The 14,659-nt window shown below is 44.5% G+C and overlaps 1 protein-coding gene across 1 annotated transcript in view; it reads left to right on the top strand.

The window, feature by feature from the left end:
* Positions 1-823: 823 nt before the first annotated feature.
* Positions 824-14,659, top strand: part of NPLOC4 (NPL4 homolog, ubiquitin recognition factor) — a 28,693-nt gene continuing 14,857 nt past the window's right edge. Inside the window, exons 1-7 of the mRNA XM_069952834.1 lie at positions 824-966; positions 5,914-5,994; positions 6,717-6,829; positions 8,832-9,014; positions 10,500-10,548; positions 10,625-10,719; positions 12,908-13,031. Coding sequence (XP_069808935.1) covers positions 952-966; positions 5,914-5,994; positions 6,717-6,829; positions 8,832-9,014; positions 10,500-10,548; positions 10,625-10,719; positions 12,908-13,031 — 660 coding nt within the window. The 5' untranslated portion in view covers positions 824-951. The remainder of the gene's footprint in view (positions 967-5,913; positions 5,995-6,716; positions 6,830-8,831; positions 9,015-10,499; positions 10,549-10,624; positions 10,720-12,907; positions 13,032-14,659) is intronic.

The raw sequence follows: 14,659 nt of genomic DNA, 5'->3' as shown, positions 1-14,659 counted from the left end.
TACATTTAGAACATTGTAATTTTTAGGAAACATAGATAGAGATATTGTCACCTTTGTTATAGGTCAGTGGTAGAACTACAACTCCCAGCACGCTCAGGTAGGACGTAGTCCTCATCTTGTCCCAGGAGGAGTCGTCTGTGTAGCAGGAGTTGGCGGACGCTCCTGTGATAGATATATTCTGGTGTATTGTCATCTGTATATCTCATCCTTTATTCCATGAGACCTTGAGATGTCAACCAGATGCGCAGTGACCAGAGAGGAGCCAACCTGGTAATGTGTGATTTAGTGATCTATTTAAAAATCTCCAGTCCTCCAGTACTTATCAGCTGCTGTATGTCCTGTAGGAAGTGGTTTATTCTCCCCAGTCTGACACAGTGCTCTCTGCTGCCACCTCTGTCCATGTCAGGAACTGTCCAGAGCAGCAGCAAATCCCCATAGAAAACCTCTCCTGCTCTGGACAGTTCCTGACATGGACAGAGGTGGCAGCAGAGAGCACTATGTCAGACTGGAGAGAATACACCACTTCCTGCAGGACATACAGCAGCTGATAAGTACTGGAAGACTGGAGATTTTTGAATAGAAGTAAATTGCACATCTATATAACTTTCTGAAACCACTTGATTTGAAAGAAAAAGATTTTCACCGGAGTACCTCTTTAATTGCGTTTCAGCAGTGGGTTAAAAAAAAAACGGCCACAAAACGTGTAAACACGTCCTGAACAAGCCCTATGTGTACCCTGCGGTTTCTGTAAGAGCAGTATACGAGGACCGGCCTGCAGGTGGCGCTGTCCCTACTGAGGCGGAACGTTCGGTGCCGGAACTTTGTTGCCTGTGAATCCAGTGAGCGGAAGCATATTGTGGTGACACCAGTGCGCTGGGCCGGCAGACTGGACGTTGGAGGCCGGGAATCCCCGGAGATAAGTGCGGAGGAGGAGGCCGGGGAGCGAGCGCCATGGCGGAGAGTATAGTGAGTGTATGAGGAGGGGGCGGCCGTGTACGGGCGGAGGGGAGGCCGGGAGCCGCTGTAGTGTCAGGCTGAGCCGCTGTGTCATCAGTGTCACTCCCGGCTCTGCTGTGTCATAGAGATGTGTACATGTATAATACACACTATACTGGATACTACATGTATAATACACACTATACTGGGTACTACATGTATAATACACACTATACTGGGTACTACATGTATAATACACACTATACTGGATACTACACACACTATACTGTATAACACACACTATACTGGATACTACATGTATAATACACACTATACTGGGTACTACATGTATAATACACACTATACTGGGTACTACATGTATAATACACACTATACTGGATACTACACACACTATACTGTATAACACACACTATACTGGATACTACATGTATAATACACACTATACTGGATACTACATGTATAATACACACCATACTGTATACAACACACACTATACTGTATAACACACACTATACTGGATACTACATGTATAATACACACTATACTGGATACTACATGTATAATACACACTATACTGGATACTACATGTATAATACACACTATACTGGATACTACATGTATAATACACACTATACTGGATACTACATGTATAATACACACTATACTGGATACTACACACACTATACTGTATAATACACACTATACTGGGTACTACATGTATAATACACACTATACTGGATACTACATGTATAATACACACTATACTGGATACTACACACACTATACTGTATAATACACACTATACTGGATACTACATGTATAATACACACTATAATGGATACTACATGTATAATACACACTATAATGGATACTACATGTATAATACACACTATAATGGATACTACATGTATAATACACACTATAATGGATACTACATGTATAATACACACTATAATGGATACTACATGTATAATACACACTATACTGGATACTACATGTATAATACACACTATACTGGATACTACACACACTATACTGTATAATACACACTATACTGGATACTACATGTATAATACACACTATACTGGATACTACACACACTATACTGTATAATACACACTATACTGGATACTACATGTATAATACACACTATACTGGATACTACATGTATAATACACACTATAATGGATACTACATGTATAATACACACTATACTGGATACTACACACACTATACTGTATAATACACACTATACTGGATACTACATGTATAATACACACTATACTGGATACTACATGTATAATACACACTATAATGGAAACTACATGTATAATACACACTATACTGGATACTACACACACTATACTGTATAACACACACTATACTGGATACTACATGTATAATACACACTATACTGGATACTACACACACTATACTGTATAATACGCACTATACTGGATACTACATGTATAATACACACCATACTGTATACAACACACACTATACTGTATAATACACACTATACTGGATACTACATGTATAATACACACTATACTGGATACTACATGTATAATACACACTATACTGGATACTACATGTATAATACACACCATACTGTATACAACACACAGTATACTGTATACAACACACACTATACTGGATACTACATGTATAATACACACTATACTGGATGCTACATGTATAACACACTATACTGGATGCTACATGTATAATACACACCATACTGTATACAACACACACTATACTGTATAACACACACTATACTGGATACTACATGTATAATACACACTATACTGGATACTACATGTATAATACACACTATACTGGATACTACATGTATAATACACACCATACTGTATACAACACACACTATACTGTATAATACACACTATACTGGATGCTACATGTATAATACACACTATACTGGATACTACATGTATAATACACACTATACTGGATACTACATGTATAATACACACCATACTGTATACAACACACACTATACTGTATAATACACACTATACTGGATGCTACATGTATAATACACACTATACTGGATACTACATGTATAATACACACTATACTGGATACTACATGTATAATACACACCATACTGTATACAACACACACTATACTGTATAATACACACTATACTGGATACTACATGTATAATACACACACTATACTATATACATATATAATACATACACACTGCTGTATAATAGACACCTACATACATATATGATATATACACACTGCTGTATGACACCTATATACATATATAATACATACACTGTATAATAGACACCTATATATATATATATATACACTCAGCGGCCACTTTATTAGGTACACCATGCTAGTAACGGGTTGGACCCCCTTTTGCCTTCAGAACTGCCCCAATTCTTGGTGGCATAGATACAACAAGGTGCTGGAAGCTTCCTCAGAGATTTTGGTCCATAGTGACATGATGACATCACACAGTTGCCGCAGATTTGTCGGCTGCACATCCATGATGCCAATCTCCCGTTCCACCACATCCCAAAGATGCTCTATTGGATTGAGATCTGGTGACTGTGGAGGCCATTGGAGTACAGTGACCTCATTGTCATGTTCAAGAAACCAGTCTGAGATGATTCTAGCTTTATGACATGGCGCATTATCCTGCTGAAAGTAGCCATCAGATGTTGGGTCCATTGTGGTCATAAAGGGATGGACATGGTCAGCAACAATACTCAGGTAGGCTGTGGCGTTGTAACCATGCTCAATTGGTACCAAGGGGCCCAAAGAGTGCCAAGAAAATATTCCCCACACCATGACACCACCACCACCAGCCTGAACCGTTGATACAAGGCAGGATGGATCCATGCTTTCATGTTGTTGACGCCAAATTCTGACCCTACCATTCGAATGTCGCAGCAGAAATTGAGACTCATCAGACCAGGCAACGTTTTTCCAATCTTCTACTGTCCAATTTCGATGAGCTTGTGCAAATTGTAGCCTCAGTTTCCTGTTCTTAGCTGAGCGGAGTGGCACCCGGTGTGGTCTTCTGCTGCTGTAGCCCATCTGCCTCATAGTTGGCCGTACTGTGCGCTCAGAGATGCTCTTCTGCCTACCTTGGTTGTAACGGTTGGCTATTTGAGTCACTGTTGCCTTTCTATCAGCTGGAACCAGTCTGCCCATTCTCCTCTGACCTCTGGCATCAACAAGGCATTTCCGCCCACAGAACTGCCGCTCACTGGATGGTTTTTCTTTTTCGGACCATTCTCTGTAAACCCTAGAGATGGTTGTGCGTGAAAATCCCAATAGATCAGCAGTTTCTGAAATACTCAGACCAGCCCTTCTGGCACCAACAACCATGCCACGTTCAAAGGCCTCAAATCACCTTTCTTCCCCATACTGATGCTCGGTTTGAACTGCAGGAGATTGTCTTGACCATGTCTACATGCCTAAATGCACTGAGTTGCCGCCATGTGATTGGCTGATTAGAAATTAAGTGGTAACGTGCAGTTGGACAGGTGTACCTAATAAAGTGGCCGGTGAGTGTATAAAACATACACTATACTGTATAATAGACACCTATATACATATATAATAAATACACTATGCTGTATCATGGACTCCTATATACACCTATAAAGAAGCACATACTCTTATGTATCAGCCTATATCTCATACATATGTAGTAATTTTTATGAAGGTTTTGTATTGCCCCCCAAAAGTTATACAAATCCCAAATATACACTTATTACGGGAAATGCTTATAAAGTGCATTTTTTCCCTGCACTTACTACTGCATCAAGGCTTCACTTCCTGGGTAACATGGCGATGTCACTTCCTGGATAACATGGTGATGTCACTTCCTGGATAGCATGGCGACGTCACTTCCTGGATAGCATGGCGATGTCACTTCCTAGATAACATGGGGATGTCACTTCCTGGATAATATGGTGATGTCAGTTCCCGACTCCCAGATCTGTGCGGGCTTTGGCTGCTGGAGAGGATGATGGCAGGGGGACACTGAGGGACACAGGGCACTGGAGGGACACTGAGCATCCCCCTGCTATCTTCATCTCCAGCAGCCACAGTCCGCACAGCTCTGGGAGTCGGGAATTGACGTCACCACGTTACCCAGGGAGTGACGTCACCACGTTACCCAGGGAGTGACGTCACCACGTTACCCAGGGAGTGACGTCACCACGTTACCCAGGGAGTGACGTCACCACGTTACCCAGGGAGTGACGTCACCACGTAACCCAGGGAGTGACGTCACCACGTAACCCAGGGAGTGACGTCACCACGTAACCCAGGGAGTGACGTCACCACGTAACCCAGGGAGTGACGTCACCACGTAACCCAGGGAGTGACGTCACCACGTAACCCAGGGAGTGACGTCACCACGTAACCCAGGGAGTGACGTCACCACGTAACCCAGGGAGTGACGTCACCACGTAACCCAGGGAGTGACGTCACCACGTAACCCAGGGAGTGACGTCACCACGTAACCCAGGGAGTGACGTCACCACGTAACCCAGGGAGTGACGTCACCACGTAACCCAGGGAGTGACGTCACCACGTAACCCAGGGAGTGACGTCACCACGTAACCCAGGGAGTGACGTCACCACGTAACCCAGGGAGTGACGTCACCACGTAACCCAGGGAGTGACGTCACCACGTTACCCAGGGAGTGAATGTACCGACTAACTACAAAAACAGGAGAGACATCAATCGAGACCAACCTAGAACCTCCGTCTGCCGGGGTCTAGAGCAGGGATGGGGAACCATTGGCCCTCCAGCTGTTGCAGAACTACATTTCCCATCATGCCTGGACAGCCAGAGCTTTAGCATTGTCTATCCTGGCATGATGGGAGTTGTAGTCTTATCTCTCTTATGGCGTCCTGTCTCTGTATGTGTGAATCTTCTCTCGTCTATAGATAATCCGGATCCAGTCTCCGGAGGGTGTGAAGCGCATCAGTGCCAGCAAGCGGGAATCTGCTGCAACGTTTCTTAAAAAGGTTTGTCTCCTTTTCTTCCTAATGGGTTAATGCTGGAGCTGTACCCCCGTAGACCATCTGCTGCACCCCCACGTTACATTACCTGTCATTATTAAAGAAGAATCTTCTGACACCTCACAGACGCACGTCAGATGTTTAGCTCAAGGTCCGAGCGTTCACCTAAGCTGAACGCTTCTCAGTAACATGGGGAAACTGGTGTCAAAGCTTTCAGATACTCTCCCCATTACATGGATGATGGGACCTTTTGACAATGATTTGGTCTCTATAAAAAGACCCTATTACACCAAACGATTATCAGCCATATTCGGACGTTAATCGTCTTGTGTAATAGAAGATAACGACCAGCCGACGTGAATGATGTTGGCTGATCGTTGCTGACGTTTGTCTTTCTACATGCCGAAAGACAACTACTAATATAGCAGCGATCTGCTGATGTCACTCCGGGGAACAGGAGTACATCAGGAGTACATGCCCAAAGTTTTTATTGTCCGGGGTTTCAGCAATGAGATCAGGAAGATGAGACGGGGTGAGTGCGCGGTGATGCTCACAGTAAGGGATTACGTTGGATCACAGCAGCACCGCAACCACATTCAGTGATTGTGGTGCAGCATGACGTTGCGTCGTCTTGTACCCCTATGCCTAATCCTGTCTGCGGTAAAGTGAACTGCTGAAAAGTGCTGCACACCACAATCCATACATCCACTCTCCTTGTGTTTTTTTAGGTAGCGAAAGAGTTTGGATTTAGAAACAACGGCTTCTCTGTGTATCTGAACAGGAACCGGACGGGAGAGATATCTGCCAGCCAAAACAAGTCTCTAAACTTACTGAAAATCAAGTGAGTACACCACCCTGTATGCCAGCGCCATGGACCATAACCCTCCATTACATAGCTACATTGTCCTTGTCTGACTGCAGGCCTGCGACCTGTAACAGAAAACAGGCTTGTGATGCAGAGTTACATCTGTAGAATGTTCCATCTGTGTGTAATGAGTAGGGGGTCACACTGCCAGGTCCCTCACATGTCAGGAGAACAAAGCAGCTTATTCCAGTACTCAGCACAGTGAAGTCTATGATGACTGTGCAGGGTGGTAATGCAGCCCAGACCTGTTCAGCTCCATCCACTTACATAGACAGAGCCGCAGTACCAGGCACGGCCACACTCATATGACTGTCGCTGTACTGGGTATTGATGATTGGGGATCCTAAGGGAGGGACCCCCCACTGATCACACAGACATCTCTAGAGAAGGAATGAGGGTCATTTTACATACTTGACAAAAAAGCCACAGAATCCAAGCAGGGATTTGCTATGTGGTGGCGCCAGGGCTCTTACCATTGAGAGAGTCAGAGAGCCACATTTTGTAACTCTCATAACTGAGTGCACCCATTTATCTGTTTATTCTCCGACTGGATGCAGCAGGTCGGTGGATTTGCTTAAAGGGTTTTTTTTTCTGGAAAGTTAATACTTAGCTATGCTGCCAGAGCTGCAAGGATATGACAATGATGTATACTTACCTTTCCCACTCCACCTCCGCTACCGGATCCCAGGTCGACAGCTCCGTGTTGCTGTCAGTGTTTTGAAAACAGCCGATGATGTGCCGTTCCCACTGGAAATGATCGCTCAGCATAGAGTTTATACTCACTGCAGATGTTATAAAAGCATTGAGAGAGAGATGTTATAAAAACTTTTGGAGAGGGGGGAGCCTAGGATGCAGCAGAGGAGGAGCGGGATAGGTAAGTATACATCACTTTTTGGTCCACGGCAGCATGGCTAAGTATCAATTTTTTGTGGACAGCCCCTTTAAGTGTTTAGAGTGGCTGTATGGCATTACTGCAGCTCCACTCCCGTAGAAGTGAATGGAACACACAGAATGGAACCTTCTGCTTCAGGATTCCTTTCTCTGTGTATGTCAGCCATATCTATAAGGATGGTCCGAAGCTGCCGAGGTTCGGGTTTGTATGAACCCGAACGCTCGGCATCAGATTCCCGCTGTCTGCCCGCTCCGTGCAGCGGGTGGATACAGCCGGAGGACCGCCTGGAAAACTGGGATACAGCCTATGGCTATGGCTGTATCCCAGTTTTCCAGCCGGTCCTCCCGCTGTATCCACCCTCTCCACGGAGGTGGAAGACAGCGGGAATAATTGGCGAGAGTTCGGGTTCGTACAAACCCGAACCTCGGCAGGTTCGGACCATCCCTAATGATAAACAATTCACGGACAGGGGTGCTGGTTTTGAAGGGGTTAAAGGGGTATTTCGGGTCTTTTTCTTTCAAATCAGCTGCTTTCAAAAAGTTATATAGATTTGTAATTTTACTTCTTTAAAAAAAATCCCTCCAGTCTACCAGTACTTATCAGCTACTGTATGCCCTGCAGGAAGGGGTGTATTCTCTCCAGTCTGACACAGTGCTCTCTGCTGCCACCTCTGTCCATGTCAGGAACTGTCCAGAGCAGCAGAGGTTTTCTATGGGGATTTGCTGCTGCTCTGGACAGTTCCTGACATGGACAGAGGTGGCAGCAGAAAGCACTGTGTCAGACTGGAAAGAATACACCACTTCCTGCAGGACCTACAGCAGCTGATAAGTGTTGGAAGACTGGAGGTTTTTAAATAGAAGTAAATTACAAAACTATATAACTTATTGATACCAGTTGATTTGAAAGAAAAAGATTTTTGCCGGAGTGCCCCTTTAAGGTTAAACACCGCAGCGTCTAACCTGTTGCTCAGTCATCCGTTCTTCTCACCCTTTATAAATGTGAGCCGCTCCCGGTTGTCACCTGACGCCGCCTGCAGCTGGTAAATAATGAATGGCTCATCGCTGTTTTGTTTGCTTCCCTTCGTAGACATGGAGACATGCTGTTCCTCTTTCCATCCAGCTCTGCTGGCCCGTCATCCGAGGTTATGGATATTTCCGCAGCTGCTCAATCTTCCAGGCCAGCAAGTGCGCCTCTAGTGGTGGAAGATGATATTGACCAGTATCTCAACAAACAAGACGGAAAGATCTACAGGAACAGAGACCCCCAGCTGTAGGTGTCATTGTCTTGGTATATTGATCTAATATGTTTGTGTCCTGACAGGAGAGTCTAGAATTTTTTTGTGTTTTAATTTTTTGCCAGTGAATTTGTATGCCTTTACATAGGCGTAGAAATCGGCGTATTTTGACAAGCCCGAGTACATAATTTGCTGGATGCTAAACTTTTCTTTGTTGATTAGGAGTCTATGGGCAGCACTGGTTTATTTACATCCTTCCAGACGTCATGGTAGTGCTGTATTATTGGTGTATTGTTTCTTTAGATGAACTATAGATTCCCCCCCATAGAGAGTTATTATATGTGGCCGGGATATTGACATCTGACTGGAGGGCTCCCCATGGTCTTCAGAATGAACCAGGACTTAAGCTTCAGTGCATAGTGATCCTCTGGGCCACATACTGTGCATGGCCCATTTACTCAATTACAGCTTTATTTCAAGTCCGTGTACAGGTGCAACATTTTGACCTTGGTCCCATAATTGTCTGTAATCACAATGTATGGGGTATCCTTGGATATTCTATACATTTAGCAGATCGGAATACCCCTCTCTCTTAGGAACCTATTACACAAAATTATTATCAATCATACTTGGTCAATTACCGTCCGTTCTGCTACATAAACATACCCACAGACACACCGTGCCACTGTGCTACAACAATATACAGTCAGACACACCTCTGCTACATCATCATACACAAACTGTTCTGCTACATAGAAAGACACACACACCTCTGCCACATAAACATTCACAGACACACTTCTCTGCTACATCATCATACACACACAGCTCTGCTACATACAGAGATACACACACACACACACACACAGTTCTGCTACATGAACATAACCACAGACACACCGTGCCACTGTGCTACAACAATATACAGTCAGACACACCTCTGTTACATCACCATACACACACAGCTCTGCTACATACAGAGATACACACACAGTTCTGCTGCATAAACATACTCACACCTCTCTGCTACATATAGACACACAAATATGTATATAAACACAAAATTTTAATATATTGTCCCTATCTACACAGTATCTGGAGTATATATTCCTCACAGTCATGTGACTAATCCGGCAGGTCCTTTAGCCCCTGTTCTTGGCGAGTTTTACTATGGGGCTTCCACTAAAGAAACCTTGATGTGATATACATCACCTCCAGATGAATCTCCTGCCCTGATCTCACAGATCGGTTCCCGGCAGGAGAATGGAGAGGACTGTGCAGCTATCGGTCGCTGCACAGTTCTCTCAGCACTCGGGCACAGCTTTATCATCGATTTGCCTAAACATTAGGAAAGCAGTCAGGGCGCTCTGACAATGTCAGGAACTTTTTAGCAAGATATTTTCTTGTTAATAAGGGCATCTTATACAAAATAGTATACAAATACAAATAGTAAATCTGTGTATGTAATATTGAAGGATGGGTTTTCTTGCTAAGATTGTTTTTCCTTCTTTCACCTGCAGATGTCGCCATGGTCCACTCGGTAAATGTGTGCACTGTGTCCCCCTAGAGGTGAGGATGGGGACATAGAGATAGTGGCAGGGAGTGTGTGTATTATCCCCTTAGATAACACTGTGTTGTCCCGCAGCCTTTCGATGAGGATTATCTCAACCATCTGGAGCCTCCAGTGAAACACATGTCCTTTCACGCCTATATCCGCAAGCTGACGGGAGGCGCAGACAAGTGAGTAGCAGATTCCACATATCTCAGACACCACTGGAAAGGGAGAGCTGAGATAACTAAGAGGATCTCATCCTGACCTATAATTCTATGTGCTTTCCAGATGACCTTGCGCCACCTATCCCAACACACAAAACCCTGTGTCACTCTTAAAGGGGTTATGCAGCATTAGAAAAACATGGTTGCTTTCTTCTGGTGTGCTTTTACAGATTGTTCCATTAAAGTAAATAGAGTTGTAATACCACTCACATCCTGAGGGCAGGGGTGGCGCTGTTTTTGGTGGAAAGCAACTGTGTGTTTTTTTTATCGTGGATCGTTCATTTGGTCTCTCCCAATCCCTTCCTATGTGTATGGGGGCTGTAAGGACATCCACTGAAGCAGGAGCGCTACCCTACTGCTCTGGCTGTAATAGACTCAGAATATGAAAAACTCCTCAGCCTTTTGGTCAGATGGAAATCAGTCCTCGTGTTTTTTTGCAGCCGATGGATCCCATTGACTTTAAAGCAGGTTCTGCCCAGAGAAGCTGCTGATAGGCCGCAGAAGCTGAATACCCCATGAGTTGATTACTGTCCATAACGTTCCTCCCCCCCCCCCCCCCTGCATTATTTATTATTGCCCTTGCGCAAATCTGCTGCCTAGGAGCATTTATGGCGTTTACCCTCCGACCCTGACCCCGAACTGATTGTGAACTGATTGTGTTTTTTTGGGGTTTTTTTGCAAATTGTGTGAATAATATGAGTTGTAGTGTGTGCCTGGTGGTGAGTGTGCCTGGTGTGGACGATGAGTGTGCATGGTGTGGAGGATGAGTGTGCATGGTGTGGAGGATGAGTGTGCATGGTGTGGAGGATGAGTGTGCATGGTGTGGAGGATGAGTGTGCATGGTGTGGAGGATGAGTGTGCATGGTGTGGAGGATGAGTGTGCATGGTGTGGAGGATGAGTGTGCATGGTGTGGAGGATGAGTGTGCATGGTGTGGAGGATGAGTGTGCATGGTGTGGAGGATGAGTGTGCATGGTGTGGAGGATGAGTGTGCATGGTGTGGAGGATGAGTGTGCATGGTGTGGAGGATGAGTGTGCATGGTGTGGACCCACCATGCACACTCCCATTATCCACACTCTCTCAACATTCATACAATTTGCAAAAAAACCCCCAATCACTTCAATTCACAAATTCACAGACAAACATACACTTACGCCTTGAGTGACCTCCGGGAGTATTGGTAGCGGTCCGAATGGCAGAGCCCACTATACATATATGAATATGCATAGTGGGCGGGATGGACTGGGCAGGGTCCGGTGGTGCACGGGGCTGGAGGGTGACGCCCAAAATGCTCTTAGGTAGCAGATTTGCCTAAGGGCAATTAGGGAATTAATAAATAATGCGGGGGGGGGGGGGGGGGGGGGGGGGCGTTAGGGACAGCAATCAACTCATGGGGTACTCAGCTTCCCTGGGCAGGACCTGCTATTAGTTTTGCTTTAAGGCTCAAGCAACATATTTCTTATGACCAGAATGGATGTTGTTTGCAATTAAAACAATGGCCGTTCTTGTCATAGAGAAATGTGTTGCACTGAAGTCAATGCAATTAGCGTCGTTTTTTCACACAGTGTATTAAACAGTTGTTCACTACGGCCATAGAAATAATTGACATGTCAATTATTTCCCGCCTTTGCGCATGGATTTCAAGGCGATTTTCAATGCAATAACGGCCATTGTTCGTACCATGTTTGAACATAGTCTTAATGAATTCTGTTGTGGTGTCCATTGTTTCAAGAAAAGCATTGCTGCGTGCTGCACTGTTATTACGGACCTCCTGGTGGAGCCCATGGTGTTACTGTAATCACCATCATAGATTGAGTCCCAAGCCTAGCAGTATGAGGTATATAGCAATCCAGAGAGATTCTTTAGGATAGGCAATGCATGTATGAGAGGAGGGGGTGACCCCCGGGATGCCCACCATTCAGCAGATGTAATAGCTGCTGCTCCTTCCTGGGCGCCTTCGCCCTTTAAGGGACAGTGTCATTAGAAAATGACTTATTGTTTAAATAATGTTTTTATGTTAAATATATTTTTTAGAGAATTTTTAGTGACACTTTTTATTTTCACTCCGCTGACCGCGCTGCAGGGATGATATAATGTCTGACGGCCACCATTGGATGTTACTTCCAGGGACATTAACGTTTTTTATTTTCAGGGGGAAATTTGTGGCCTTGGAGAATATCAGCTGTAAGATTAAATCGGGCTGTGAGGGTCACCCACCGTGGCCGGAAGGAATCTGTACCAAATGCCAGCCCAGCGCCATCACACTCAACCGACAGGTAAAGGTCTCGTCAGGTTCGACGGCAGATTAGATGAATCTAACCTAATGATATGTCCCTATTGCACAGGAGGAGGAAGGTCCTCCCTTACGTCTCTCACCGTCATCCGTAACGCCGTTCTGGTGCAGTTAGTCGTTCACTCCATGGTTCGGTTATACCGTTAGGAGCACTGCCCGTCCCCATAGCTGTGATTTGCCTCCGGCCGGCCCTCCTCTTCTGATGATTATCAATGGAGAGGATCAATTGAGGGCGGGGCATTGCTCCTAAGGGCCCTATTCCACCGGACGATTATCGTTCGCATAATCGTTAACGATTAACGATCTCAAACGACTGCTATTGCGAAAGACCTTAAAACGTTCACTCATTTCCATGGAACGATAATCGTTACTTATGATCGTATTTGCAATCGTTTTTTCTTCGTTATTTCTTCGCTATTGCGTTCGTATCTACTGCGAACGACCGAACGATGTCTTAATCAATGCGAACGTTTTGCAAACGAGCAACGATAAAAATAGGTCCAGGTTTTATAAAGCGATCAACGATTTCTTGTTCGGTCGTTAATCGTTAACTGCATTTCAACCGAACGATTATCGTTTAGATTTAAACGATTTAACGATAATCTGAACGATAATCGTCCGGTAGAATAGGGCCCTAACAGTCTTACCAGACCAAGGAGTAAACAACTAAGTGCCCAGGAACAGCGCCGAGGAGGAAGGTAAGGCTGGGGTCACACTACGCTGCATTATTGTGCATCTTTTTGGATCCGTTTCTCCATTGACTTCCATTATAAAAAAAAAAGGATTAAAACGCATCTATTTATTTTTTTAGCGCGCCCAAAAATGTGGTCAATCGCTGCAAAAAATTTGATGTATTTTGATTAGTTTTCGTGTACGTTTTTGTGGATGCGTTTTGATCCGCTTCTTCTATGATGGAAGTCAATGGAAAAAACAGATGCAAACAAATGCGTTCGTTTTTTCATCTGTTGAAAAAAAAGTATATAGTGTGAACCCAGCCTTACCTTCCTCCTCAGCATCTCCTGTGCAGTAGGGACATAGCAGCAGGTTAGATCCATCTCACTTGCTGAGAGTTCCCCTTTAATGACCTTTTCTTCTTAGCGCTATAACTTTTTTTTTAATGACCCCGTTCATTTTACCATAAAATGTAGAAAAAAAAATTATTTGTAGGGTAAAACAAGTCTAATTTTTGGAGGGTTTAGTTTTCTTGACGTTCACCGTGTGTCATCAGGTCAGAAGCATTACAGGGACACCCAACTGGTGAAAGGAGGCGCACCTGTTTTATATCTGGTCCCTGTCCCTATGGACCACAGCATCCGGGACAGGGATGGGAAACCTTTGGCAAAACTACAGTTCCCATCATGCCATCAAGCTTTAGCTATGCCTGTCCGGGTATGATAGGATTTGTAATTTTGCAACAGTTTGGAGGGCCGAAGGTTCTCCATCCCTGATCTAGGGGGATAAATTGCTGGGATGGGAGGTGTTAGGTGTCATACTGTATACACCCGTTACATATAGAGCAGACCCGCCTCCTTAGCTCACTCCATATACCCAGAATGCACTTCTCATGTAAGCGGACATCGGAATACAGCAAAGCATGAAGGGGACAGTAAC

This window comes from Dendropsophus ebraccatus, chromosome 14, assembly GCF_027789765.1.
Source record: "Dendropsophus ebraccatus isolate aDenEbr1 chromosome 14, aDenEbr1.pat, whole genome shotgun sequence".
NCBI classification, from domain to species: Eukaryota; Metazoa; Chordata; class Amphibia; order Anura; family Hylidae; genus Dendropsophus; species Dendropsophus ebraccatus.
This window is presented reverse-complemented; position numbering and strand designations above follow the sequence as displayed.